The sequence below is a fragment of the Panicum virgatum genome, chromosome 8N (genome assembly GCF_016808335.1).
Source record: "Panicum virgatum strain AP13 chromosome 8N, P.virgatum_v5, whole genome shotgun sequence".
Lineage (NCBI taxonomy): Eukaryota > Viridiplantae > Streptophyta > Magnoliopsida > Poales > Poaceae > Panicum > Panicum virgatum.
In genome coordinates, this window is record NC_053152.1 from 48585169 (window position 1) to 48613010 (window position 27842).

Below are 27842 nucleotides of genomic sequence, written 5' to 3' on the forward strand. Positions count from 1 at the left end.
ATAGACACCGGTTGATGTTACCAACCGGTGCCTTTGTTGTGGGCACGTGGCGGCACCGGGCCATGGCAAAATCCGGTGCCATTGTCCACCCTTTAGGCACCAGTTGGTTGCACCAACCGGTACCTATTCCTCCTTGTGCTTTTGGTACCGGTTGGTGGCACTAACCGGTTCCTATATTGAAGTTTTGGTACCGGGTGATGCTTTAACCCTGTACCAAACACCTTACCTTTGATCGCCGCTGGCCAAAGGTACCAGCTGCTTTTGCAGCCGGTACTGATGCGTGGCATTAGTACCAGTTGCAACAGCAGCTGGTACCTTTGGCCAGGACCTTTGGCCTGTTTTCTAGTAGTGATAGCAAGGTGGGAGGATCTTGAGTTATTAATTTACAATAGATCTTTTACAAAGAAGCTTATGTGGTTTGCATACCCAATTAACAATGCTCTTGGTTGTTTGGCTAGATGAAATAGGAGAAGTGAATGCATCACTTCATGGGCGGACCCAGGGAACGGCGACCCTGGGCACCGGCCCGGGCTCCGCGAGCGGAAGTCCACATGTATGTGCGAGCTTAGTTAAGACGGATAAAAAAAAATAGCGTGAGCAAAGTTAAGGACAAAGGCACAAAGCACATGTTGCGGAGTGCAGACTATCAGCTCCCCTATTTCTTTCATTGTTCTACAGCTTTCGGCAGACACTGCTCTGGATAGGCTTACGGGTGTCATTAGATTTGCCATTCGTCCGGGTCTGTTGTGATATTGGCCCGGGCTCTGCAAAATTTCTGGGTCCGCCACTGCATCACTTGGAGAAAGGCCACTGGTTCCATTGTTACCCAACACAGCCATCTATTGGGAGTGGGACCTTCCGATAAATCGTAATAAAATCTGTCAGCAATGTCTTGTTGAGTTTGCTTTGCCAGATACTTCATCCATATGCTTTACATGTTTACGAAGGACAGGTTCATACTATACTTCATGCATGAACTATATCTTTTTTATCTGTTGTGTATATCTTCTTAACTACTAATCTTTTGTTTATTTTCACTTTCAAGTGGTTTCTAGCTAGCATGCACACCAGACCTGAACACCGAGTAACACAACTGTCATCGTTCATTGCTAACGCCTGCTCTACCGCACCCTGATTCATGAGCTGCAGTAACGCCATTAACAGTAATTCTTTTCTTTGTTGTTCCACTACTCAAGGAATCTTTCTTTTACTTTTTCCCTTTTCCTTTTACTTTTGCCCTTTTCCTTTTCCCTTTTCCTTTCATTCCTTATTAGTGATCTGCTGCGAGGGACAAGTTCCTTGCCTGCCTAGCCTCTTTTCTCGCTGCACAGATCTAACCCCCTTGTTCCATCTTGCCTCATCATCGATTTTTTGACAATATGATTTGAGTGCCAAGTGACCAATTATATCTCTTAGCACCCACTCTATAGCTGCCACATTCGACAACCAGGTATTATGAATATATATCCTTGGTTTTTAGCATGCAAAACGTACAACGTACACAATATATATGAAGAGGTCATGCCTCTATTTCGCACCAATTTTTGTCCATCTTATTGCTCTATGTTTGTTTTGTGCACACCTTCAATGTAAACAACTGCATAACTGCCAAGCAATAGGATGGTTTTCCAGAAATATAGCAATAGTATATTGGTCTTAGGTTTAGTCACACTAAATTACGAGGATTGGATTCCATCATCTGTTTTTTTTTGCGACCGTGCTTGAGCACGTTTTTCATTAAGAGGACTAGTCTATCAACCCGTGCTCCCGTACGGGCTAGTTAGATATATCTAATAAATAATTATCTATCTCATGCGCTCCTTAACCAATTAATATTTTAATCTAGTACTGTAAAGATACATATTTATCATAATGTAATTGTAATAAATGTGATAGATTTAGTTACTAATATTTTTTTCTCATTTTGCATCGCACCTTCATATATGTTTGATATGTAGTTAATTGAACACTTTGTTTGAGCTATGTGAATAACATAAAAATGGGTATTCTTATGGTGACACACACATTATGGTTAGTATTTTATATAAATAATAACATAAATAATATATTAGTAATGATAGAAATAATAATTTAGAATTTTATATTAATGTGCTTTAAGATTTTATTATAATAATATTATTTTGATTCAGATTTGGAGTTTATTTTAACTTTTTATTATGATTTCATTGGATAATATATATGAAAATTTAGGAGGTTATTTGATATTATTTTATAATAGCATAAGTGGGTAATTTACATGAAGATTAGGGAGTTACTTTAGATTATTTTTTTTATAATGGAAGAGGTGGGTAATTTAGATATATGTGTAGGGGTTACTTTATTCTATTTTTATAATGGCAAAAGGGTAATTTATTAGAAAAAGATAATAGATCCAATGACTATTATGATTAAAGTTGCGGAATTGATGGCTGGAAGTTTCTGAATTTTGTGAGAATTTATAGGATTTCTTTATTTTTTTTAGACTGTCCACCTAGGATCCTAGTGGCTTCACCTGGAGGCTTCAAAAGGAGTCTCCAACTAGTAATAGTAAGATTCCAATCATGTGTTGGATGGACATTTAGTATTTTGTTTGTTGTCAATTGCATGCAGTACCATTCCAGTTCATCCCCAGTTTCCCCCCATTATCGATCAAATGTTTGCTGTTCTTTTATAATGCTCTTGCTGAACAGATAATTCAATCATTTTGCAACCATTATTTGTTGACGATCGATACAACTACCCAAGGAGAAGCCGCTATGGACGGGAGGCTCCTGGAAGCAGCCATATCTGGTGATGCCCAAACAATGAAGCTCCTGGCTCTGAATGACCCGGGTGTGCTATTTGGGACAACTCCATGGGGGAACACCTGTCTCCACATCGCCTGCATCCAGGGCCACGAGGAATTCTGCAAGGAAGTCCTGACGCTGCACCCATCTCTTCCTCTCCTCTCTGCCATGAATATGGATGGCGAGACGCCGCTGCTCACCGCCGTGACAAGGGGCCGTGCCTCTTTAGCCTCTGCTCTACTCAGGTGCTGCCGTGACCAGCATCTGAGCGAGACGATCTTAAAGCAGGACAGGTTTGGATGCAATGCGCTCCACCACGCTGTCCGAAGAGGAGAAAGGACGCTCGCGCTCGAGCTGATAGAAGCTGAGCCTGCCTTGTCGAAAGCTGTGACCAAAATCGGCGAGTCACCCATGTTCATTGCGGTGATGAGAAATTTCACAGATGTGCTCGATAAATTGTTGGAGATCCCTGATTCGGCTCATTCGGGAGCCTTCGGCTTCAATGTTCTCCATGCTGCCGTCAGAAACGGCAATCCAGGTGAGAACGAGTATATGCATACAGCTAACTGGAATAATTAGAGGATTATGAAATTTATTACTATTCATAACCATCTTTCGTGCCTTAATTTATTTTGCTACAGTTATGGCCAAAAGGGTTATGGAGAAACATCCTTTGCTAGCCAGACAAGAAAATGAGAATAACAATACTCCTATGCACCTGGCTGCATTTGAGGACAAGCTTGATGTGTTTACAGTATTGTTGGAACATGATCGGTCTTTAGGATATTTAATCTCCACGGTTGGTGCGGCCCCTCTCCTTTGTGTCGCAGCATCTCAGGGCCATGTTGGTATTGCTCGGGAGCTTCTTAAACAATGCCCTGATGCCCCCTACAGCGATGCAGATGGCTCCACATGTCTTCACATAGCTCTATTATATGAGCGCGCAGAGTTTATTGAGTTTGTTCTGGGGTCTCAACAGCTTCGGCACATCATTAACATGGCAAATAATAAGGGAGAAACTGCTCTGCATCTCGCGGCCAAAAAATATATGATGAATATTATCGCTGCTCACCCAGACATAGACGTCACAGTGCTTGACAACGCCGGTAACCAAGTCAAGGCTTTACCCTCGGTAAGTATTGTTTAATTTTCTCCCTATGTGATGTACTGATGTCAATCCACAAAAAGGAAGTATCAATCGTCTGTGCCTTCATATTCTTTGTTTTCATTTGGCTTAGATGGATGACAATACAGCTCCGACTAGTTCCTCACCTGGACTATCTGCAATGGATGGGCGTCTTCAGGAAGCAGCGGCCGCTGGTGACTCCGTAGTAATGCGGCACCTGGCTACGCATGACCCAGACATGTTGCTCGGCACAACTCTGCTGGGAAACACCTGCCTCCACATCGCTTCCGCCCATGGCCACGAGGGCTTCTGCAAGGCCGCCCTGGCTCTGAAGCCCTCGCTCCTCGCTGCCGTCAACTCGGACGGCGAGACGGCACTGCTCACCGCCGTGGCAAGCGGCCGTGTTTCTTTGGCTTCTGTTTTGCTCAGGTTGTGCCGCGAGCAGCGGCTAAGCGAGACCATCTTGATGCAAGACAAACATGGATGCAACGCACTGCATCACGCCGTGCGTGGCGGACACCGGAAGCTTTCGCTCGATCTGATAGAAGCAGAGCCTGCCTTGTCAAAAGCTGTGAACCAATACGCTGAGTCACCCATGTTCATTGCGGTGCTGAGAAATGATGCGGAGGTCTTCGAGAAACTGCTGGGGATTCCGGATTCTGCTCATGGCGGAGCCGATGGCTGGAATGCTCTGCACGCTGCCGTCAGAAACGGTAATTCAGGTGAGACATGCATGCCGAGCAAACATCTAGTATTCTAGTATAATCCAGGTGTGTGTGTGTGTGTGTGTGTGTGTGTGTGTGTGTGTGTGTTTTTGTCATATTTGTTTGCCCTAAGTCAATCTTGTCCAACTTTAACCAAATTTACAGAGTAATTATCAACATCCTACAATACCAACTTTATTCCATTGAATGTATCTACTGTAGAATATATTTTGATAGTGCATATGTTTGATAGTATAGTTGTAGAAGAAGTTTGATTTAGGAGAAAGCAAATGTGACAAAAAGGAAGTAATAATATATATACAGGATGGTTGACCGTCCTTGAAGCTTATTTTGACCGTCTTTACTTGATTTCCAGCCATCGCTAAAAAGATTATGGAGACACGTCCTTGGCTGGCTAGAGAAGAAAACGAGCAAATGGGTACTACTCCAATGCATATGGTGGTACTATGGGGCAAGACTGACATGCTAACAGTTCTTTTGGAACATGATCGGCATTTGGGGTATGTCATAAATAAAGTTGGCACCCCTCTCCTTGTTATTGCTGCAGGCCGAGGCCATGTTGGTGTTGCTCGAGAGCTTCTTAAACATTGTCCAGATGCCCCCTCCTACAACCGAATAAATGGCTGGACATGCCTGCACCAGGCTGTAGCGTACGAACAGACGGAGTTCGTAGAATTTGTCCTTGGATCGCCACAACTTGGTAAACTCGTTAACATACGACGTAAGAATGATGGAAGAACCGCTCTGCATCTCGCTGTCGAGAAGTGCAATCCGAAGATGGTCGCTGCATTACTGCGTCACCCAGACATAGACGTCACAGTTATGGAGAACGACGGTGTCCCAGCTGCCTGGCTATTATTTGATGCCACTGATCATGCCAAGACATTAAACTGGGTACGTATATTTGCTCAGTACGTAGGTCTTTGCATTAATAATTGGCATGCTTATGCGAACATATATAATTTGTGCAGAATGAAGTGTTCATGCTTATGTCGGAAGCTGATCCTCAAGACGCAGGATCTATTTATAATCTTCACAAGGAAGCCAAGGATAAAGTGACAAACTTATCAAGAAAGGACATCAAGTCACTGACTCAAACATACACAGGCAACACTTCCCTAGTGGCGATCCTAATCGCGACGATTACTTTTGCTGCTGCTTTCACTTTGCCCGGAGGATACAGCAATGATGCTGGAGGCGAGGGGCTTCCCATCATGGCAAAGAAGGCTGCATTTCAGGCATTCTTGATCTCTGACACCATAGCAATGTGCTCCTCCCTTGTTGTTGCCTTCGTATGCATCATAGCCAGGTGGGAGGATCTTGAGTTTTTGCTTTACTACAGATCTTTTACAAAGAAACTTATGTGGCTTGCGTACGTGGCAACCACAACAGCATTTGCAACTGGTTTATACACAGTTCTGGCTCCTCGTCTCCTATGGCTGGCCATTGCGGTTTGTGTTCTGACGGGTTCATTGCCCATTTTTACTAAGCTGCTAGGAGAATGGCCCATCTGGAAGTTGAGGTTTCGTCTGGGTTGGAAGTTAAGGTTTTGTCTGGGTCGGAAATTCCAGTCTGATCTCCTTAATATGGTCTAATCTCTTTTGATTCGATTACTAGTTCTAGAAACATTCTTGTTTTAATTAGGAAAGAAAATAAGAAGAATCTGTATGTTGCATGATTAGGACCGTACCGGCAAATTCGGAGGCCCCGTGCCAAACAATACACGGGGCCCTAGTGGCCTAGTGCAGAATCGCGATCGCCAAATGTGATGTATTGTGTAAAAGTGCGAATGTTAGAAGTCACACGTGTGACTGGGAGTCAAATCATCACACAAGGTTCAATAACTATTTTTTATTTCAGAATTTTTACTATTGCTGGAAAAACTATTATTGTTTGCACAAGAAAAAAAATTATTGCGGAACAAAAGAGATTTGTTCTAGCAACAAAACACGAGTGGCATGGTTTATTGGGCCGATTTTAGGCTCAAAACACAGAATTCTGGAGAGGTTGGGGTGCTGTGATAGGTCGACTCAAGGGCACACGCGTGATCCCGAGCAACAACCGTGCGAAAGGAAGCGGCAAGCGATACGCCTACGACAATTCATTTTTCAGGAGCATTTTGGACCATGTTTTGCCACAAATTGAGCCAACAATCAACTAAATTAAAGCATCTATATAATTATACTTAGTGTATACCTAATATTTTAGGGGGCCTTCAAATTTGGGGGCCCTGTGTGGTCGCACGGCTTGCACGGGGCCAAATACGGGCCTGTGCATGATAATAGGCTGATGGCAATTTCATGGAATCCCGAGCTATGTACTTTGACCATTCTGACTATGTCAACCTTGATCTTATGCATGATCTTTTTGTTCCAACTTGAATTTCCTGCATGTTTCTGTTTGTTGATGAGGAATATATTAGGGTTCACAAAATCAGCAGAGAATCACTTCTCTCTAAAAAATTGTATGGCAGAGCTCTTGCTGGATTCATTAGAGAATCAGCTCTAGGGGCTCTGACAAATAGGGCCTTAGTAATGGCATGCATGCTCATTTATATGTTTCAAAGGTTGTTTGTAATGGAGCTTAAGGAGTGATTTCTCGATTTGAAGTCTTATATTTTGCCATGCATGAACATACTAATACTGGGGAAGCAACACGTTTTAATCGTATGGATCTGGGAATGAGCAGTAGTGGCATGGCTTTCACAGAGTTGAACACGCAGTAGCTCACATAAATGAAGTCAAAGATCTTGTTGCATGGGTGTGCAGGAGTGTCATTTTGGTGTAGGGAAAGGGAGGCATGCACCTCAAAAAAATAAATGATCTATATATATATATATATATATATATATATATATATATATATATATATCATCAGGCAACAGTATGTCCTAAGCTTCATTTAACATCATGGAATCTGAACTGCTCACAACTCAACAAGCACTCAACATTGGGTTGGAACAAATTACACTAGAAAAGAATATGACAACATAAACAAAAAAACTGCATGGAAATCTACAAAACTATAGTCCAATGATCAATCAACATTGTTACATTAGAAAAATTATCGCTACAACTAAAATTTGGACAATGATAGAGTTAATCCATGTTATAACCAAGACTGTTGGGACCCTCAAATGTGCCAGCATGAAAACCTCATTCGTACCACTGATCGGACCGGCACCACAAAGCCGACGCGAATGGGGATGGTTTTTCATGCCGACATCAAACCTGGCACGAACAATAGTATTGTACCAGCAGGAAATGGCACCAACATGAGCTTAAGTCATTATCTGAATCAGTTCTAATCCGTGCCGGCAAATATAGTCAAAATAGGAATTTACAAAAAAAAATAGCAAAAAAAAATTATCTTGGCCTAGAGGGCCACCTCGAGCTACCCCTCATAGTCGCTATTTTATAATGGCAAAAGTGGCTATTTTTTAGAAAATATAATAGATCCAATAGCTATGATGATTAAGATCTACGGATTGATAGCCATATGTTTCTGATTTTTGTGAGAATTCCTATAATTTTATCATTTTGCTAATGAGTATTAACGTGGAAGCTTCGAAAGAAGCCTCGAATTGGTGTAATGGATGGATTGTATTAGCTTGAGACCTCGGCCGGTATATATAAGAGTACAAGACTTGGGGTGCAAGGCAACCCCACCGGATATGTATGGCAGTCCGGATACAATATCTAAACTATGAAATATACTCTAACATCCCCCCGCAGTCACAGCGGGAGCACTGCAGACTGTGAGACTGGAGGAGAAGCCGAAGGTAGGAACCGATGGACTGACATCCCCCCGCAGTTGTAGCGTCTGCACAATGAGGATGCTGCGACTGGAGAGAACCGGCGAGAAACTCATGCGGATGGTAGCCCTTTGTGCCGATGTCGAAGAAGCCGAACTGGAGCAAGTAGCCATGGTCGAGGAAGTCGTGCGTAGGGTAGCCGTGGTCGATGGTGAGCTATCAAGGTCGCCGATGGTAAGGAGCCGCATAGGAAGCTGCGGGCGCACGAGGAAGCGCCATGGTGGAGGCGTAACGGAGATGACGCCGGAGACGAAGACGGCGACGCATCGAGGCAGTCGAAGAGAGAGTCGATGCCGCAGTCGACGTAGACACGCCATCGAGCGACACATCCCCGGGTTTGTCAAACCCGTGAATGCATCGGGGATGATGGCACGCACTGGTGTTGCCAAGACCGGACGTGCGAGGGACAGTGCACCACCAAGACGCCGTTGTCTGAGGGACCAGCAGAGAAGGCCTCCACGACGGTCGCAGGCGCAGAAGAACGGCGAGGAAGAAGATGCCGATGCAGCCCGCAGTTGCTAGAGTAGACGAAGGGGTAGAAGTGGACGGCGACGATGGCGACGAGGTGGTGCTGGACGAAGCGACGAGGTAACCCCGGACGATCTGGCGCAAGGCCTGATGAACCGTAGGACACGGCGGCGGAGCTCGAAAAAGGCGACGAAGAACTCGAACAGCTCGGTGAAGACCATGTGCGCGCAAGGCGCGCACTGACATAGTCATAGACGATGTCAAAGATGCGGTCGAACTAGCCGACGTGGACGAAGTCGAGGACGTAGTCGGCGGCGGTGAAGATGCAACGACGAGGAACACCACGAACGATACCGCTGCTGCCCGAAGAGGCGAAGCAGCAACCACCCTCCATACTCGGGGAAGAGGTGCACAAAACGATGACGGACGTCACGGGAGCTAGGTGGATCGCGCACGTCGGCTGATTAGACCAAGTATGTGCGAGGCGAGACGACGATGGGCGAAGTTGGTGGAGGCGTCCCGATCGGTGGAGGCGACCCGATCGGTGGAGGCGACGACGAGCCGGCGAAGATCGACGTGCGGACGAGGCAACGAGGTGGGCGGCACAGATGGGCGTCCCCTAGGGCACCGGCCATGTTGCTATGCTGCACAGTCGAAGACAAAGAAGAGGCCGGTGAAGTCGATGCTGATGTCAAAGTAGAGGCGTGCGGTCGACGGGCGGTGGGCGACTCAATCTCGAGCAGTGCTCGAGTAAAAAATAGAGAAATTACCAAAAAAAACAAATCAGCAGAAGCTCGTGTAGCACCTCTGGGTGCGCGTAGCGCAATCCTCTCAATCTCCACTTTGTCCTTCTCTCCCGTCACAGTCAACGACCGCATCTGGAGCGGAAGAAACAGAGTGAGAGAGAGGGACGGCGGACGGTGATGAGGGAGGCGGACGGCCGGCTCCCTGCGGCGGCGCTGGAGGTCTTGCGCCAGGCGGCTCCTCGCCGGGAGGGGCCGCGGAGGGGTGGTTGAAGCCGAGCGGCTCCCTCCCTTGCGGCGGCTAGAGCCCGCGCAGGGAGAGGCGGCTGGAGCCCACGTGGTGAAGGGGCGGCGCCATCATGCATGCCGCCGGTGACGAGGTCGACGCGCTGTGTCGGGGCCCCTACTACCACCATAGCAGCACGGGGTAGGGCACGGACGTCGGAGGAGACTGCGGCTATCACCACGGCAGTGCAGATCGGGGTCGTCGACGACAGCTTTCATGGTGGCGGTGGCGAGGTACGTCACGATCTGCTGCTGCTAGATGCGAGGACGGCGGCAGATTAACTCGATCCGCCGCGATGGAGGGCGCTGCCCCCGACGGAGGTCATGGGGGACCTCCCCAGGGGTGCGCTAGGAGGCCGTCGAGGGGGCGCTGTAGCGAAAATGGCCTCTCATGCCATATTTCAATATGATGTTTTGGCGATTGATGACACACATAACACTTGGACTAATATGATTGTTAAGATGACCATTCTCAGGCTTTTAGGTTCAAGTGATGACAAAGAGAAGATAGGCGTAGCTAGGCCCGAAGGGCCGCCCCTACGGTGGTTCCGCTAACCGATTAGCAGACGGGGGTCGAGGGGGAGCCGCCCCTCGCGGGTCTTAGGGCAGTGCCCTGAAACCTCTTCAGTCCAAAGGACAAAGAATTGAAGAGACCGTGAAGAAATCAAGTCAAAACAAACAAGACAGAGACATTTTGCTATCACCGGTTAAACCGACGATGAGCAAATTGTACTCACTAGTGCAATGAACCTAGAAACTGAGGCTAGGGTTTTGTGTCGGTTGAACCGACGATGAAAATATTGAATACGTCGGTGCAACGACAGAAGAAGACCAAGGGAAATGCATACATCGGTTGAACCGATGATACACCGGTCAATTATGTCGGTGTAGTTGTTCAAAGAGTTGGTTTTCAGGAACTCTGGGACAGTTACATGCACCGGTTAAACCGGCGATGAAGATGCATTCACCGGTTGATTACGTCGGTTGATTAAGGTAACCGTTGAAGTATAACGGCTAGTTGGAAAAAGGTGCTCACCGGTTAAACCGGTGATGACACAAAGTGGATCATCGGTTTAACCGGTGATAGCGCTTTTTGTCAGCCACTTTTCCAACGGCCCTTTTGGGATGTGTGGGCTATATATACCCCCCAAGGCCGGTTGCTGCATAAGGTTGGACGCCAGAAAAGTTGAAGGAAGTATTGCCCAAGCAAACTAACATCTCCAACCATCCTAGCAAAGCTTAGTGTCATATCTAGCTTGTGAGAAGCTTTGAGAGAGTGCTTTGTGCACTTGTATAGGGATTAGTTCTTGCGAGAGCTCCCTTGAGCAAAGTCTTGCTGCAGCAAGCAACCGTGTACTCGTCGTGTGATCCTCCGACTTGGTGTGGAGCGGCAACGACACTTTGTGCGGGGAAGGAGACCCCTCTTTGTGAGAAGCTCCAATAGTGAAGATGGTGCCGTTGGTGACGCTTTGAGAGAGACGGTGGCGGTGGCCTTGTCTTGGTGACTTGGCACCACTTAGCCTTTGCTTGCCAAAAGCCTTGGTGGCGAACACAAGACAGTGATCAAGCGAAGAGACTCGGCATCACACTTGTTCGTGTTGGACAAGTGGTCGTGGACGTAGGGAGGGACTCAGTATCCTAACCGAACCATGTTGAATCATGTGTCTTGGTGTCTTCACGGGAGTTTGCATATTCTCTCCCTTACCTCTTTACTTACCGTATTATGTTTACGCATTTACTCTATCTTGCGTGCCTTTACTTTCCTAGTTAGTTTGATTAGGATTGGCTATAGGTTGCAAGTCATTTAGGGGTAAGTAGAGAGTAGCATAGATAAACCTTAGTCATAACTAGCATGTGTAGGACATGTTAGGTTTATCTCATGCAAATAGATTGAGCCCTAGGATAGAAAGCGATTAGCGACCCTATTCACCCCCTCCCCCTCTAGGGTCGGACACCCCGGTGATCCTTACAGGCACCCTGGATGGGAGCTGTGGGGGACGGCCGGCGGCGCGCAGGAGGCAGGAGGGGCGCCGGCGGCGCTAGGGTTAGGGCAGCGGAAGATAGCCTAGGATCTCAAACCCTAATCTTGTGATACCATATAGAAGGGATAGAATTGGTGTAATGGATGGATTGTATTAGTTTGAGGCCTCGGCCGGTATATATGAGTACAAGACTTGGGGTGCAAGGCAACCCCACCGGATATGTATGGCAGTCCGGATACAATATCTAAACTACCAAATATACTCTAACAAGTAGTAATGCCTAATTAATGGTTGGAAGTGTGCATGGAGGATGGGGTGGTGGGGGTATGACAAAAATGTATAAGAAAGCACACAGCCTGTATGTTCTGGTAGTAAACAAAACTCATGATTTGTATGAGGCTAAAATACACTGGAGAATCAAGGGGCAAGACTTGTATTGCTAAGGATAATGGCGTATCAGCATGGTTATTTTCTAAACTGCTGCTAAAAAATACAGACAGGTAGACTATCACGAATTAGGGAATGAAAACATACCCTGTCCCTTCAGAAGAGGAACCTCCATGCCCGTTGGGCCTGTATTTGTATAAACAGTACCATCAATGAAATCAATCATTCCACCCGTTCCATTCTATTTTTCACTTTCTAACATGCTACCAGACACTTTGCTCTACTGAGCGCAAAGAAGGGAAGGAGGCCAGAAGGCCTCGAGTTCCCAGGGTAAGAATTGATTATGGGCACTTACACTTCATTGCCATTAATAGCGGATTCCTTCCTCGTTCTTCCTCTTCACGGTGGCCTGCAATGGAGCACCAGACGACGCCCCTGGTGCCTGCTCCTACACCAGGAATGGCCATTTCTTCTTTTGAGGGAAACACAGCAAGGGAGGCAAAATATATTAAGCTAGGGACAACTAGTAGGTAAAATAATTATGTGAATAATACCATTCCAGCAAACAAGAAGCTCACATGTCCAAAGAGTAGTAATAATCTTGCAAGTCAACAAGAAGCTCAGGTAACTCGAAGTACATGAATCCCTGTTTATGTCCCGTTTTGGAGGGTTTATGGTAGAATGGGCTTCATCTTTTTGCACAAATTAAGATATTGTAGAATGAAGCTATTTCGTAACCGAGGTAAAAGTAAATTAGAAATTGGATGAAGATTTTTTTTTTTTTTTTGCTTCACCAGCATTGGCCTGACCGTTGAATCGTTCTCTTAAACGGCCCCTTAGTATTGTAGTTGACGCTTTGCCATATTACAAACAGACACTAGGGGTGCAAGAGAGGGTTGGGGGTTGGACATCTAAATTTAGCATATATAGGACGGGAGCCTAACCAAATGTTATTGGCTGCCGAAAATTTGATAAGGCATTCTTAGCACTGATTCAACAAGAACCTTTGAGCTGCTTATTTCTCTAAACATACAATTCTCATCATTTTCATCTCTCTAGCGTCTTGTTTCTTCTATGATGCCCTTTGTTGCACTACTCCAGCACTCCCCCATCACTGCCGGTTCAAAATGGTCATCACTGCCGGATTTGGAGGGCGTTGGATTTAAGTCGACGGTGTTGGAAGGGGCCATCACCGCCAGTTCCCAACCCAGTGGTGATGTTCCAAAACCATCACCGCTAGTTCAACAACCGGCAGTGTTGACCCCATTACAAAACAAAAAAAAGAAAAAAAAATAAGCTGTCGTCGCTGTTGCGTCGTCCGCTCCGCGCCCACCGCAGCTTGCTAGGAGAGAGCGTGGTGGGGGAAGGCCCCGTGCGCTGCCGCTACGGCCGCGCCCACCCACATGCCAAGCTCCCACGCCAGCCCACGATCGAGGTCCCGTGGCGGCTGGCCGGCCATGCGTGTCCACCCATGGTCGAGCTCCCGCGCCGAGCTCACGCCGTCCGTGGTTAAACTCCCGCGCATGGATCTCCTTGCCGCTGGGGAGAGAAGGGTGGGGAGGGGGGAGGGGAGGAGATGGGGATGGGAGGGAGGAGAAGGAATGAAGAGAGAGGGGCCGGGCGGTGGCGGGAGGTGAGCCAGCATGCGCTGTGGGGGCGGCGGTGTGAAGAAGGGACGGGAGAGGTAAGAAGAAGAGAGGGAGCGTAGGGGGAGAGGAGGAGCTTGGAGGGGAACGGAGAAGGACCGAGAGAGATAGGGAAAATCTATGTAACACCCAAATTGAACAAAGGCAAAGTATGCTTTCTACATGAGAATAAATAAACTTGATTACCAAAATTATTTTTTTATCCATTTCTCTAATGGACAAAACGGACAGCGCCGTTGCTTTGAGTTCATTGAGTACACTCCGTTTGACTATTTACATGTCGCGTTTGGAGTTTGGATAAAAAATATATAGCTTTCTTAATCTGCTAGGCGGGCGGACCCACGCTACAGTGTATGCGTGCTACAATACCCGACCCCCTTCCTAAACCTACTCCCCTCGCCCCTACCTGCGCCACCACCCACCCTTTTGCCATGCACCCAAGAACAGAGAGGGGAGCGGAGAAGAGAAGAGAGGGGAGCGGGGAAGAGAAGAGAAAAGGAGGGGAAAAGAAGGAAATGAGAGGGCTGCACAAACCCTAGGCCTGTGGCGGATCAAGGTGAGATGGTTTTGATCTAATCCCTTTGGTTTGGATGAGATTTCAGGTCTGCAATTACCAAGTTTTGTTGGTTAAGATGGGGCGATTAGACTTGATCTCGTAGTAGTTTCTGCAGAATGATGGATCGGGCAGTTTCTGTTCGTCGGTTGTTTTGTCCACCATAGAGTCCGAACTAAATTCTTCACATCTGGAGGTTTTTGTAGAGGACTGAATGATCTTTCCACGAAGTCCTATTTCATAATTTTTGGCCTTATGGTTTGAGAGATATTGCATTTCAAAGATGACTGTTTTGTTGTGTCGAGTTTCTAGACAGTAGTAGATCTATTTTGTTTTAGAAGTCCTTAATGGCCGAACCTGTTCTATCAATGACTACCAAACCAAACTCGTAGAGTTTTTCTCAATCTTTCCAGATTGGTATAGAGCATAATTTTTGGTTCGATATAACTCCAGCTATAGTCTTCCTAATTGGACTGTTAGACTTTTCTCTCAGATTGTGCACTCAAGGTTTTTACCATGATTTGGCCATCCTATTGCACTTTATCATAAAGATAAATCGAATGAAGGTTGTAGAGGGGATAATTTCACATACTCTGGTGCAGCATCATCATTTTTGGAGCAGTGGTTTAGTAGCTAGAAGTATATTTCTAATGATTGTCAGAATTACAAGCAGATTTCATTACCTGAATTGAAGTGAAGACAATGGCAACTTAGGCTCTAAACAAAAATAGTACGTTTTGTCTATGTTGTTGGGATTATTATGTAGATTTCAAAAATGCATTTATTTGCTGGGCATCGCCTTTGTAGATTTACAGGTACAAAAAATGACGAGCAGTCGTGCTGCTATTACCCGGATCCATACACATTGTTTTGTTCGGTATAACGGGTTGGGGAGTAGTAGCGCTTTGGTTCGGTATTCGTGTATGCTTGTACGAATGTTTGTACTAAACTCATGGTGTAAACAGGTGGTGCACCATTGGATCGCGTCTAGCTCACGTTCTCTTGATCTTCATCGAAGGCAAGTAAATGTAGCCATGATTTTTGCTACATCTTTGACTTGTTATTTATTCTGTCTACAAATTAAAAAAAATCAGAATCTTACTCAAAGCAATATTTCATTGATTTAATATTGAATTATTCTGTGAATCTAATTATGTTGTCTTATGATGAGAATTGTGATTTTAATTCATGAGGTAAGTGGTATCTTCAAATATGTGATTGTGTATGGCACAAATGAGGAGTACTTGCAATTGCATCATATCATTGCATCATGTGCATTCTTGTTATGAGCATGTGCATCGAGCTAGGTCGGTGAGAAAGTCATATAACTATTCGGAGTGCTCTTAAACCAGGTCGGTGAGAATGTTATATGACTATTCCGGAGTGCTCTTGTGGATTATGTTGCCGCTTACTAGCCGCGACCGTACTGGTACAGCATCGTACATTGCCCGAAGAGGTAGTGGATATGGCATATGCATTGCATTGTGGTTTATCTTTGTCATGGAAGTGTATTTGAGGTTGTTCTCAATTTTGTTCTGAAGTGCATAAATGTTTTTGTATTTATTTATTTAATATAAGGATGATATTCTTAAATATTTCAGATTTATCTTTCCTATCATATCTCTATGTTTAAATTGTTGTTTAATGAACCTGTAGTTTAAATAACTCGTTAAAGCAGTTTGCTTGTTGAGATTTATTATCACATTCCTTTATCTTTCTAGGTAATTGAGCGGGTGTTTTGCTTGAAGGGATGAGATTAGCAACACATCATCACATCTTTGACAATGATGTTTAATAATGGTGGCAAATTTTGTCTTGCTGTAATGAGTTTTTTTAGTAGACCTTGTGTTGTTTTTTTACTTGGCTTCATAAGAATGTGTGTGGATGTCATTTGCTATTTATCTTTTGTTTAATTTAATTTGCTCTTTAAATGCTACATTTTAGTTCATCTTTATATATCATTTATGTGGTTGCTTCTGTGCTTTACTCTGATTGTGGGGTTAAGCTGTTGAGTTTTTCATACTCCAGCTTGTAGGAAAGGTGTTGAGTGACATCTTAGACTTTATGGCGTCTGGGGTGTTACAGTTAGTAATCAGAGCCTACATTATAGGTTCTAGACTTAAGTTGTTATGCTAAAAATTGAGCAACAATAAAACTCGACACACTTGCACCTGTAGGATGGGAGTTCTTTTTATATAGAAATGCAGTACCTTTCCTTGCTTTATCTATGGCTTGTGTTATTACTGTATTTATGTGTTGATGATATTTGTAGTGTTATTTTTTAAATAGTTGTAAATATCTTATCTTCAATGGTCTAAGCATTGGAGACTTTTGTTGTTATCGTGGCCTGTGAGATCTAATAGATTTTGAATCCTATAGAATATATTAAGTTTGGCTTTGTAGATAGGTTGAGTGGAGGTTCCCCACAATACCTCTCTGCTTTGCCAAGTGAGGTTGGCTGAGGATCAGGTTGATCCAACTATTTATATTCAAAAGAAGTGGTTCAATGACGGATGGATTGACCACCATGCCGTGCATTGTAACTATTTTCTCTTGATATATCAAATGGGTGGGGTCTTTGTGTGGCTTATCCTTATAGATTAGACAAGAGCTGGTGCTGAGTTCTTAATTTGTTTGTAAATTCAAAACCATGCAAACAAGAGCTAGTGCCGAGTTCTTAATTTGTTTTCATGCACTGGATTCTTGTTTGCTGATTTGACTGTTAATGTAACTCACAATCCCAATTTAGTTCTCTGAATAATCCTCAAATCAATCAATCTAAATTCGAAATCCATTTTTGGGCTAAATTGTACCTTAATGCTAGATTCGGCCCATCTTTCTTCTTTTTACTATTTCTTTTTCCTTCGCAGCTACCCAGCCCAACAGGCTACCGGCCTGCTTCCCTCATTACAACAGGTGTCTTTTCCTTCTCAATACAGCCCAGCAGCAGCTGCCTACCTCGTGTCCTCTCGCTGGTGAACTCCATGATAGAAAATTTCACAAATCACAAAGTGTTTGTGAAGCTTCTTTGACCCAGAGATCGTCCTTCCATTGCAGCAAGTGTTGGTATCAAGGCGGGGGAAAAGAAGAGAACTTTGTTAGAATACAGTCGCCGGCAGCAGTAGCCAGCAGGATCCAACGGTGACGCTGGCGCAAGATTTTCTTAACTCTCTGTCTTTGTTTGCTCGTGTGTCAGCAAGTGGCTGCAGGCCAATGGATACAAACTAATAGGCATGGAAAGAGATGGCTGGCTACTCATGCTCATGCTCTTGTAAAGCAGGGGGATACTCGACTCTGCAAATCAGCATTGCACAATTCCTTCGTAGGTACAGGCTCGATCGGCGCCATGGTGATGGCGTTCGCCGGCGGCGGCGTGGCGGCGGAGGTGCTGACGGCGCACTTCGCCCGGCAGGTCCTGTCGGGGCATTGGTTCACGCTGTTCGCGTGCCTGCTCATTCTGTCGGCGTCGGGCGCGACCTACGCCTTCGGCATCTACTCCCGGGCGCTCCGGGCGTCACTAGGCTACGACCAGCGCGCCGTCGCCACGCTCGCCTTCTTCAAGGACCTCGGCAGCAACGTCGGCGTCCCGGCGGGGCTGCTCAGCGAGGTCGCCGCGCCGTGGGTCGTGCTCGCCGTCGGCGCCGCCATGAACCTGGCCGGCTACCTCATGGTCTACCTCTCCCTCGCCGGCCGGGTCGCGCGCCCGCCGGTCTGGCTCATGTGCGCCTACGTCTGCGCCGGCGCCAACTCGCAGGCGTTCGCCGGGACCGGCGCGCTCGTCACCTGCGTCCGCAACTTCCCGGGCACCCGCGGCGCCGTGCTCGGGCTGCTCAAGGGCTACGTCGGCCTCAGCAGCGCCATCCTCGCGCAGCTCCACCTCGCGCTCTACGGCGGCGGTGACGCCACCTCGCTCGTGCTGCTCATCGCCTGGCTCCCCGCCGCCGTCTCCGTCGCGTTCCTCGGCACCGTCCGCGTCGTGCCGAGGCAGCAGAGCGCGGCGAGGCGCGGCGGTGGCGGCGACGTGTTCTTCTGCTTGCTCTACATCTCCATCGCGCTGGCGTCGTACATCCTCGTCATGATCGTCGTGCAGAGGCAGGCCAGCTTCTCGCGCGCTGCCTACGCCGCGTCGGCTGCGGGGCTCCTCCTCCTCCTCCTCTTCCTTCCCCTCGCCGTCGTGGTCAGGCAGGAGTACCGGATCAAGAAGGAGCTCGAGGAGTCCCTGCGCGCGGCGCCCACGACGGTGACCGTCGTCGAGAAAACAGCCGCCCCATCGCCAATGACAGAGGTGGCGGCGACGCCGGCGAGCACCATCGATACACCGCCACCGCTGCCGTCTTCCTGCGGCCTCACCTCCTTCCTGAGGCACACGTTCACCCCGCCGGCGCACGGCGAGGACTACTCGATCCCGCAGGCGCTGGTGAGCGTGGACATGGTGATCCTGTTCGTGGTCATCACCTGCGGCGCCGGCGGCACGCTGACGGCGATCGACAACATGGGGCAGATCGGGCAGTCGCTGGGGTACCCGCCCAGGAGCGTGGACGCCGCCGTCTCCCTCATCAGCGTCTGGAACTACGCCGGCCGCGTCGCCGCCGGGTACGCCTCCGAGGCGCTCCTCTCCCGGTACCGGTTCCCGCGGCCGCTCGCGCTCACGGCGGTGCTCCTCGCCTCCTGCGCCGGCCACCTCCTCATCGCCCTCGGTGTGCCGCGCGCGCTCTACGCGGCGTCGGTGCTCACCGGCCTCTGCTTCGGCGCGCAGTGGCCGCTGCTCTACGCCGTCATCTCCGAGCTCTTCGGGCTCCGGCGCTACCCCACGCTCTACAACCTCGGCGCCGTTGCCAGCCCCGTCGGCGCCTACCTGCTCAACGTGCGCGTCGCGGGGCGGCTCTACGACGCCGAGGCCGCCCGGCAGCACGGCGGCGCGCTCCCGGCCGGCGGCGGGGACAAGACGTGCGTCGGCGTCGAGTGCTTCAGGAGGTCGTTCCTCATCATCACGGCCACCACGGCCGCCGGCGCGCTCGTGTCCCTGGTGCTCGTGTGGAGGACGAGGGAGTTTTACAGGGGCGACATTTACGCCAGGTTCCGGGTTGCGGCTGTCGCCGGCGAGGAGTCGCCGGGCGGTGGTGGCTCGGTGGCGGAGCAGCGGCCGGGTCAAGGAGGCGCTGGAGGTAGTGATCTAGTGGAGTCAACGGAAGGCAAAGAGGCCGCTAGCTAGGTGTTTGAGTTGACTTGGTCAAAATTACCAAAAAAAAACTACTAGAGCAACTAGAGGAGAAGAAGCCATTACAAAATTCCAACTTAAAATTCATTTCTTTGGGAATAATACAAATTTCACACAATTTGAAAACCAAATGATTCAGTCAAACCATATATACAAATGTAAAGGAAACCAGAAAAAAAGCAAAAAAAAGTTACAGAATTGCAAGCATTGTTGGTTGCAGCAGCAGAACAGCGGAGCATTCTCGTCTCCTAGTAACAGAAGACCACATGAGAGACACCATCTTTCTCCGGCTTCCACGTCACATCAACCATCAGATTCCCGCCATTTCCCCATTCAAATCCAGCTTCACAGCCATCCACCAAGCTCCTCCGTGGCTTCACGTCAGAGTACACAAGCAACCTCCCCGCCCCCTTCACCTTCATCCTCACCTCACCGCCACCGCCGTACTCCACGTCGGGGATCGCGCCGCCGCAGTTCAGCAGGTTGACCAGTCCGATTGGCGCAAACCGCACTTTGGCGGCACCGCCGAAGGTTGTGACCGGAGCGAACGTGAACAGCTCGAAGGACGACGGCTGCAGGGTGAACTGGATGGGCTCTGAATGTGGCGTCATCAGAAGAAGCTCTTTGGTTTGGCATCGGTAGACGGCGTAGGATGCGGCGTTGGCCATGGCAGCGGTTTCCTCCCTCTGGCTCCAATCAACGTCGGCGGGCCGGACTTCGCCGGAGACCGGCTTGTAGCAGTGTGAGTAGCCTCTGACACGGCGCTCCGCCGGGTCCCAACCTGCGCCCTGGCAATTGAAGGCCCCAATGACCCCTCCAAACTGCAAAATTGAACGGTTTTCAGTTTCAGACTTCACATAGTACTACTTGTCATGAACTGTTCAAGAACGAAAGTTTACAAATATGCAAATATTCTGAAATGGTATATTGGAAATGGAGAAGAGAAAGACAAACTGCATGAAGTTGAGTCACTGACCTTGTTGAGGTTCCAAATCTTGAGGACAGTTTGCTGATCAAAGAGTGGGTTCGTGAACAGGCAGTCCCTGGTGGGGAGAGCGTAGTGCAGGCACCGGGGCACGGTGCCGTCCGGGAAGACGAGCCTCCTCAGGAGCTCGAAGTCATGGCCGCCGAGCGAGTCGCTGACGTAGACCGGGCCGCCGCAGATGGCCCGGGAGGCGGCGTGGAAGGCGGCGCAGGCGTGGTCGGACTGGAACATGTCCCAGTCCGGGCGGATGAACTGGCCCATCCACAGGCTGTTGTAGGCGCAGTTCACCATGTGGGCGCCCTGCAGCCAGTAGACGCCCATGGGGTCGCCGTTGGGGTCCTCGAACCAGAAGTCGTCGCCGGCGCGGCCCATGGCCACCTGCCGCGTCCCGAGGAAGAAGAAGTCGTTGCACTGCTGCATGCTGGCGATGATGCCCGTGCCGGCGAAGTTCTTGGCGACGGACTTGGAGAGGCCGTCGTAGTAGGCCTTGGCGAGCTCGACGCTCCCGCCGTGCTCCTCGCACACGTACTCCAGCGTGTGCACGACGTCGACCTTGACGCCGGTGACGCCCGCGCCGGCGAGGTAGGAGTGCATGGACTCGTAGAGGTCGCCGGCCTGGTCCGGGCGCACCAGCCCGATCCCGCCCTCGATGAGGCGGTCCACGGCGAGGTCGTCCATGGTGCCCGCCAGCCCCGGCGACGGCCGCGCCGGCACGACGCGCGCGTCCAGCGGCGTCGCGCCGGGACGCACCCCGCCCCACCCGCCGCACAGCGCCTGCCACACGTACACGTCGTCCAGCCCCGGGAACCGCCGCCGCATGTCCTTGAGGAACGCCTTCAGCCCCACCTCGCCGGCGCCGGCGCCACCGTCGTCGGAGAGATTCGCGAGAACGGCGTCCCTCTGAACGAGCAGCTGATCGAGCTCGCGCCGCAGCTGCGCGATCCTGGCGTCGAAGCCCGGCAGATCCGTGGCGCCGCCCTGCGCCGCCTTCTTCCTGGCCTTCCCGGTGTGCTCGATCTCAACGGCCTTACGCACGACGGCCTTGGGCATGGTCTTGTCGTAGAAGAGCTCCGGCGGGCAGCGGATCAGGGCGCCCTCCCTGTACCCGCGGAAGCGCGCGCCCTCGTCGAAGCGGTAGAGGCGCGCGGTCATCTGGTCGCCGCCGAGAACGAGCCCCGGCGCGTCCTCGTGCGGCGGGTCGCCTTCGCGGTTCACGCTCTGCCAGCCGTCGTCGATGATGAGGAATCGCGGGGGCAGGCCGGCGTCGGCGAACTCCGAGACGCCCTGCCAGACACCGGCCGGGTCGACGGTGAGGTAGAAGGCGTCCCACGTGCACCACCCGAACCGGTCCGCCATCGCCGGCAGCGCCTTCTCCTCTATCAACCTGCGGTGGCGTCGCGCGCGTTCCAGAGAATCAATCACAACCGTCCGATCGCAAAATCAACGGCCAAGACCGTCACAGCTGGAAGCTGAAATGTGGGCCCTGCGTGGAACCTTGTGGATGCACGAGGAGGAGGAAAAGATTTTGTACCAACCTGAACGTGCCGAGGTGCACCCTGGCGGCGAGGTAGGCCTCCTGCATGAGCTTGTAGGGGTCGTCGCCGGCGTGGACGTAGGCGATGCGGCGGAAGTCGGAGCCGGCGACGGCCTCGGAGCCGCTCTCGGCGCAGATGACGACGCCGTCGTCGTCGCCGGGGAAGATGGCCGACCGGAAGCTCCCCTGCACGAGCGGCAGCACGAGGACGTAGCCGGCGCCGGCGCCGGCGAGCTCTGGCACCTCGAGGAGCACCCACTGCGTCTCCATCTGCAGGTCGCGGCCGCGCGCTCCGGCCCACGCCGTGCTCCACCACGTCTTGAACCGGAACACGCTGAGGAATCGCCGCGGGCCCGCCAGCCTTCCCACGCGGCACGGCGCGCGGCTCGCCGCCGGCGGCGGCAGCGTGAAGCCCAGGAACGCGCCGCGGCGCGCGTTGGCCGCGGCCCGCTCGGCCAGCGCCCGCGGCGCGTCCGATGCCGCCGGGTCGAAGGCCTCGGCGAACGGGGTGAGCGTGACGTTCCCCGGCACGCCCGTGAGGAGCGCGGCCTGCTTGTTGCCGCCGCCGACGGTGAGCTCACCGTCCTGCAGCGAGAAGAGGCACGGCGCGGACGACGACGACGACGAGGCCGGGCGGCCCTTGGCCGTCGCCGCGGCGGCGGCGGCGAGCTTGGGCGCGGGCGTGGCGGCGACCATGGACGTGGCCTTTGACTCGTTAGGCGGCGCCATTGGCAACGCGGCCGGCAGGGCACGAGAAGACTGGAGCGAGAATGCTCAGAGAGAAGAAGATTCAGGCGAAGCCAAGGGAGATTGGCCTGAGCTGATGAAGGACAAGGTGAGCGAGCGTGTTCGATGGCAATTTATGGGCACGGGCGCTGTAACATCCCAGATATTTTACCTAGTTGTGGGCCCCAGCTGTCATCTCCTCTTACTCCTCCCGTGCCTATCCTCGCTCTCGAAGTCTCCCGAACTGGCCAGCTAGCTCCCGTGCCCAGCTTTGCTCCGAGCACCAAGGCAACGACTCCTTTCTAGAAAAACAGGACACGACCGTGCTGTACAAGAAGCGCGACGTCACCTCGGTGCTCGGCGTGCTTGCAGCCAAGACAGCGCCGAGGGACGGCAGGCGTGCAGACGCGTCGGGGACCTGGGCCCAAGGCGTCCTCCGACGTACGTACTCCGATTGCCTCCATGCTTGCATACCTCGGCAAGTGCCGCGTAATGCAGCAGCAGCACGATGGATAGGAGCATTCGGTGCTCACAAACCTCGGCCCCCCCACAACGCAAGACAACCACCCCTTCAGGAACCAGAAACCCACGAGGCATGGTACGCTAGCTAAGGGCTAGTTTAGAAAATTTTTGGGCAAAAATTCTGGACACTTTTACAACATTAATTAGGAGTATTAAATATAGATTAATTATAAAATTAATTACACGGATGGATGAAAAATCGCAAAGTGAATCTATTAAATCGAATTCATTCATCAATAAAAATTATTTACTGCAGCAGAACATTGTCATGGTAGGTACGCTAGCTAATCCAGTTTTCCCTTCGGTTGAGTCGTGAGCTGGCCCTTGGCTCAAAGGTTCGGAAATCTAGGCCGAGCGCCCAAGCCCTGTTTGGGTCGTTTGCTGGGCCAATTGCTTCACAGTGTCCATTCTGAACAAAATAAATATTCGCGCGCCCCCGGCCCACCAGCAAATTGCAGCGCCTGCGCAACGCTCCGTCCGGCGCGCCGCACGCCGTCGCCGCGATTACCTCGCCACCGCGCTACCGCTGGAGCAGCGTCTGCTCGCAGAGCTCGCCCCGTCGGCCACGGGCGTCGCCGCTGCCGCGTCTGCGCGCTGCCGCTGCCGTGCCTACGCGCTGGCGCAGCAAGAGCTTCCCTTCCCTGTGCGAAGCTCGCTAAAAAAGCGAGGAAAAGAGAGAAGAACTTCAAAAGCTCCAATCGATTCAAAAAATCTCCCTCAAAACTCAATGGATCGAGATGATTTTGCAACTTCACGGATTAATAGATCTAAAAATAAATTTGAGAAAGGATTGAGTATAACTCTCGAATCAAATTCGCACGAAAAAATATCCAAAAATAGCGAAAAAAGAAAAACACCATCGATGAAACGATAGGATACGGATTTGATCCTTCGATCACTCCACAAGGTCCGGTTACAAGCCACTATTGACCACTACAAAGCTAAAATGGCAAAAGATATAATTAAATATCGTGAGGGGTAAGGTGAGGAGATGGCAAACTACCCCCTCACGATCTCGTTGAACTCTGACATTATTGCGGTGAGGAGATGGGTCTACCTTTCATCCCACCTCCCTCGATCGACAGGTGGGTTCAACGTGAGGGGTAAGGTGGACCCGATTTGAGTAACAAATATTTTCAATTATTTTCGATCTTTGTAGTATAGATAAGAAGATATAGGCACTTTGCGAATGACCAAAATACCCCTTACATGACATGCACAACCCAAATACCCCTCGGGGGTAAAACCGTTGAAATTTTTACTGGACCACCGGACGGACACATCGCCTTCACGACTTCGTTTCGCCTTGACGCAAGTTTCGCAATGACGCCACGTGTTCGCCACCAACGTCATCCAACCGCACATGATGCACCTCCGGTTTTGAGGCCCAAACCGGTAAAACCCTCTTGCACACCGTGCACGGCGTGGCTCACCGATGTTGACGTGTGTTCGGCCTCCGCCAAGCACAACCAAAACTTTGTGGAGTACATATGTAGATGATTTCAAGTATTTCTAGCTAGTCACTGCACACAGAACAAGCACAACCAAGTAGATCGATGCGGAATTAACAAGTAAGTGCTAGAGAGCAAATGATTTAGACAAACTAAATGTAGATACGAGGATTTGTTTCTCTAAGTTCGGATTCACCAATGTGAACCCTACGTCTCCATTGAGGTTCTCGTTGGGCTTGAGTCTATTTCAACTCGGTCCCTTGAGCTAGATCTATTCCAACCTCTCCTTATTTTCCACTAGATGTGATCTTTTCCCTTGCAGAGCCAAGATCCCAACCTTCACAAACTTGCAGCCACTCACCACAAGCTTGGGAGCTAGCCGGCGATGCCTAGCTATCTAGGAGGCTTCACCTCCAAAAGTAACAAATGCTTCACGAGTTGCCTTATGTCAACCACAAGTGCTCAAGCTATAGGGTGCTTTCTAGTGCTCTCACACAAACACTCTATCAACCCAACTCAAGAATTCGCAATCTAAGTTAGCACAGCTCACTAAGAGTGGTTGGGGAGAGTTGATCGGTCAGAAAAATGGCTTTAAGAAGCTCAAAATACAAAGGGGATCAGTATCATACCAAAGAGAGGGCCAAAGGGTAGAAATACCCAACTTCCTTAAACTAGTCGTTGCATTGTTAGAGGCTGATCGGTCAAACCAGTGTGACTAACTGGTTAGACTAGTGTGATCAATACCTGTCAGACCGGTTTTCAAACAAAACTAGCAGTTAGCCAGAGAAGAAGCACTTTCAAAATAGAGAGTAGCACCTGCTGGACGAACCCAAAACTTAATCGACCAAGGTTGCTCACAATTAGTAACTAGGGGTTTCTCTCTAGGATTCTCACTTGGGCAAACCTATGACAACTTTTGGGTGTTGTCAATCAACCAATATTGCATCCCTCTTGATAGTACGGCATAGCTAAACTCAAGATCAAATAGAGATAACCAATCAACCACTCTATCTTTTCCCAACATTGCTTATCATCTTGACACTTCTAACTTGATCTAGTGACTTAGAAATTTCCATAATCAATAATGCTTCTCTTGATCTCTAAGTCTGAAAGCAATCGGGTGCTCATAGTCTAAGTGGGGGAGGGGATGAATTAGGCTAACTTAAAACCTTAACCTATGGGTCCAACTAGTTCGCACAAAATATAAATTGGATCAAGATATCTAGAGGTGCAAATACGGTTCTTCTAGTGTGAAACTTTCATCCCAAAAGAGTTTTGCAACCTGTAGCCAATCCAAGCAAGATAGTACACTAAGAATGTGAAGGCACATAAGTTGCAAGAATTAAATGCGGAAACGTGAAGAGGGGATGAGAGGAAGCAAACTGTAGACACGAAGATTTATCCCATAGTATCGGTAGGCACTCAATCGAGAGTATTGCTTCTCGGCAATCAAGTCTATTCCGGGGATACCTTGACTTGCCACAAAGGCTAGGCCACCAAGGCACACACCAAGTTCCCGGACACCTTAATCCCGCTTTCCACTAAGAAGCTTCTCCATAAAGGATGGGGTTCATCCCTCGCACAAAGCCGTCAATGTCGCTCCACACCAAGCTGGAGAGTTGATGACTTGCCAGTGAGTCTTCTCGACTCCAAGGGTTCGGCACATACATCGAGATACTAGCTTGAGCTCTACTCAAGCAAAACACACAAATCTCAGCACCTTGCTCTTTTGCACTCTCTCACGAGATAATCTATCACTAACACTCTTAAAGTGTGCTAGAGACTAAGAATGTGATCACTAAGCTCAATGGTGGCTTGGAGGTGTTCTCTGATGTGTGAAAGGTTTCTCTGGGCTCCAGCAACCTCAAATGACCCGGGTGAGGCCCTTATATAGCCCAACAACTCAAAGTAGACGTTGCTAGCCATTGAGCTAAAACTGCACGTATAGTCGGTTCAATCGGTCATATGTGTCGCTTCAACCGGTCGCACACAGTCTGACACTAGACGTTAGCCCTTCTGACAGTCAGTGATGCTGACGTGGGTGCACCGGTGCTTGCACCGACATGGTGTCGGTTTAATCGGTCACACTAGACCTGTCACATAGTCATTGCACCTTGTCTTCTTTTGCTGATGTCATTGCATCGATGCCATGTACCAACACACCGTCGGTTCAATCGGTGCTGAAGACTTTGCTCCTGGCCGCTCGACATGCTCTCTGGACAATAGTAAGACCATTGCACCAATGCTTCTTACTGACAGTGTCGGTTTAACTGGTCGCCGTGGATCTTTTCCTCCCTTGGCTAAGCATTGGGCCTACCAATGCAGCGATGCGATCACTTTTGCTAACGTTGGTTTAACCGATGCCCTACTTTGTCATGAACTCATCCAATTCACGCATTTCTGAGTTCTTTTGTCATTTCTTGTTTTGTTAGGGCTTTTTACTTCATCCTTGGGACCTAATATCATTCACTTGACAATCTTATTAGTCCCATGATCATTGTTACACAATCACCAAAATCACAAATAATGGCCAAATGGAGCGATGTTCCTTAGAAACTTCTCTTTTTGGTGATTGATGACAGCTCAATCAAAGCAAGCATAAATTTGTAAGAATTGATAAATTTAACCATTTGCTCTTGCTTGGATGCTGACCACCATCCAATGTTGGTTTCGCCTCCCTCGAAAATCATGATATTTCCCGTTACTTCTCCCCATGTTTGTAACTTCTCCCATAAATTGACTTGATTCACTTGCCATTTCTCCCCTTGTTTTGATCACTTGCTTTCATCTACATTTCTCTTCCTTTGGAATCAAATCACCTAAAAAAGGCATTGAATATAGCTCAAAGGGAAAAGTTAGTATCCTAGGAAGGTAGTTCCATGAATCATGAA

The 27842-nt window shown here is 49.3% G+C and overlaps 3 protein-coding genes across 3 annotated transcripts; 2 read left to right on the forward strand and 1 right to left on the reverse strand.

The window, feature by feature from the left end:
* The first annotated feature begins 1298 nt into the window (after window positions 1–1298).
* LOC120685771 (ankyrin-1-like) lies at window positions 1299–7019 on the forward strand. Its single transcript, XM_039967857.1, has 7 exons — window positions 1299–1450; window positions 2691–3324; window positions 3428–3918; window positions 4025–4634; window positions 4993–5531; window positions 5609–6308; window positions 6910–7019. The coding sequence occupies exons 2-6, from the start codon at window positions 2757–2759 to the stop codon at window positions 6230–6232; spliced, it is 2832 nt and encodes a 943-aa protein (XP_039823791.1). The 5' UTR covers window positions 1299–1450; window positions 2691–2756; the 3' UTR covers window positions 6233–6308; window positions 6910–7019.
* Window positions 7020–17810: 10791 nt separating this feature from the next.
* Window positions 17811–19727, forward strand: LOC120685197. Its single transcript, XM_039967017.1, has one exon. The coding sequence runs from the start codon at window positions 17862–17864 to the stop codon at window positions 19725–19727; it is 1866 nt and encodes a 621-aa protein (XP_039822951.1). The 5' UTR covers window positions 17811–17861.
* Window positions 19728–19795: 68 nt separating this feature from the next.
* On the reverse strand, window positions 19796–23091 carry LOC120686729 (stachyose synthase-like). The gene is made up of 3 exons (XM_039968938.1): window positions 22254–23091; window positions 20710–22102; window positions 19796–20554 (listed from the first exon to the last, which is right to left on the reverse strand). Exons 1-3 carry the CDS (start codon window positions 22979–22981, stop codon window positions 19982–19984), a joined length of 2694 nt encoding a protein of 897 aa, XP_039824872.1. The 5' UTR covers window positions 22982–23091; the 3' UTR covers window positions 19796–19981.
* Between the last annotated feature and the right edge of the window lie 4751 nt (window positions 23092–27842).

Excerpts from the sequence above, each read along its gene's own strand:
- LOC120685771 (XM_039967857.1), top strand. The coding sequence starts at position 2,757 with ATGGACGGGAGGCTCCTGGAAGCAGCCATATCTGGTGATGCCCAAACA. Across the intron at positions 4,635-4,992 it reads CGTCAGAAACGGTAATTCAG|CCATCGCTAAAAAGATTATG; the intron begins GTGAGACATGCA and ends CTTGATTTCCAG. Across the intron at positions 5,532-5,608 it reads ATGCCAAGACATTAAACTGG|AATGAAGTGTTCATGCTTAT; the intron begins GTACGTATATTT and ends TAATTTGTGCAG.
- LOC120685197 (XM_039967017.1), top strand. The coding sequence starts at position 17,862 with ATGGTGATGGCGTTCGCCGGCGGCGGCGTGGCGGCGGAGGTGCTGACG.
- LOC120686729 (XM_039968938.1), bottom strand. The coding sequence starts at position 22,981 with ATGGCGCCGCCTAACGAGTCAAAGGCCACGTCCATGGTCGCCGCCACG. Across the intron at positions 22,103-22,253 it reads GTGCACCTCGGCACGTTCAG|GTTGATAGAGGAGAAGGCGC; the intron begins GTTGGTACAAAA and ends ACGCCACCGCAG. Across the intron at positions 20,555-20,709 it reads AGATTTGGAACCTCAACAAG|TTTGGAGGGGTCATTGGGGC; the intron begins GTCAGTGACTCA and ends TCAATTTTGCAG.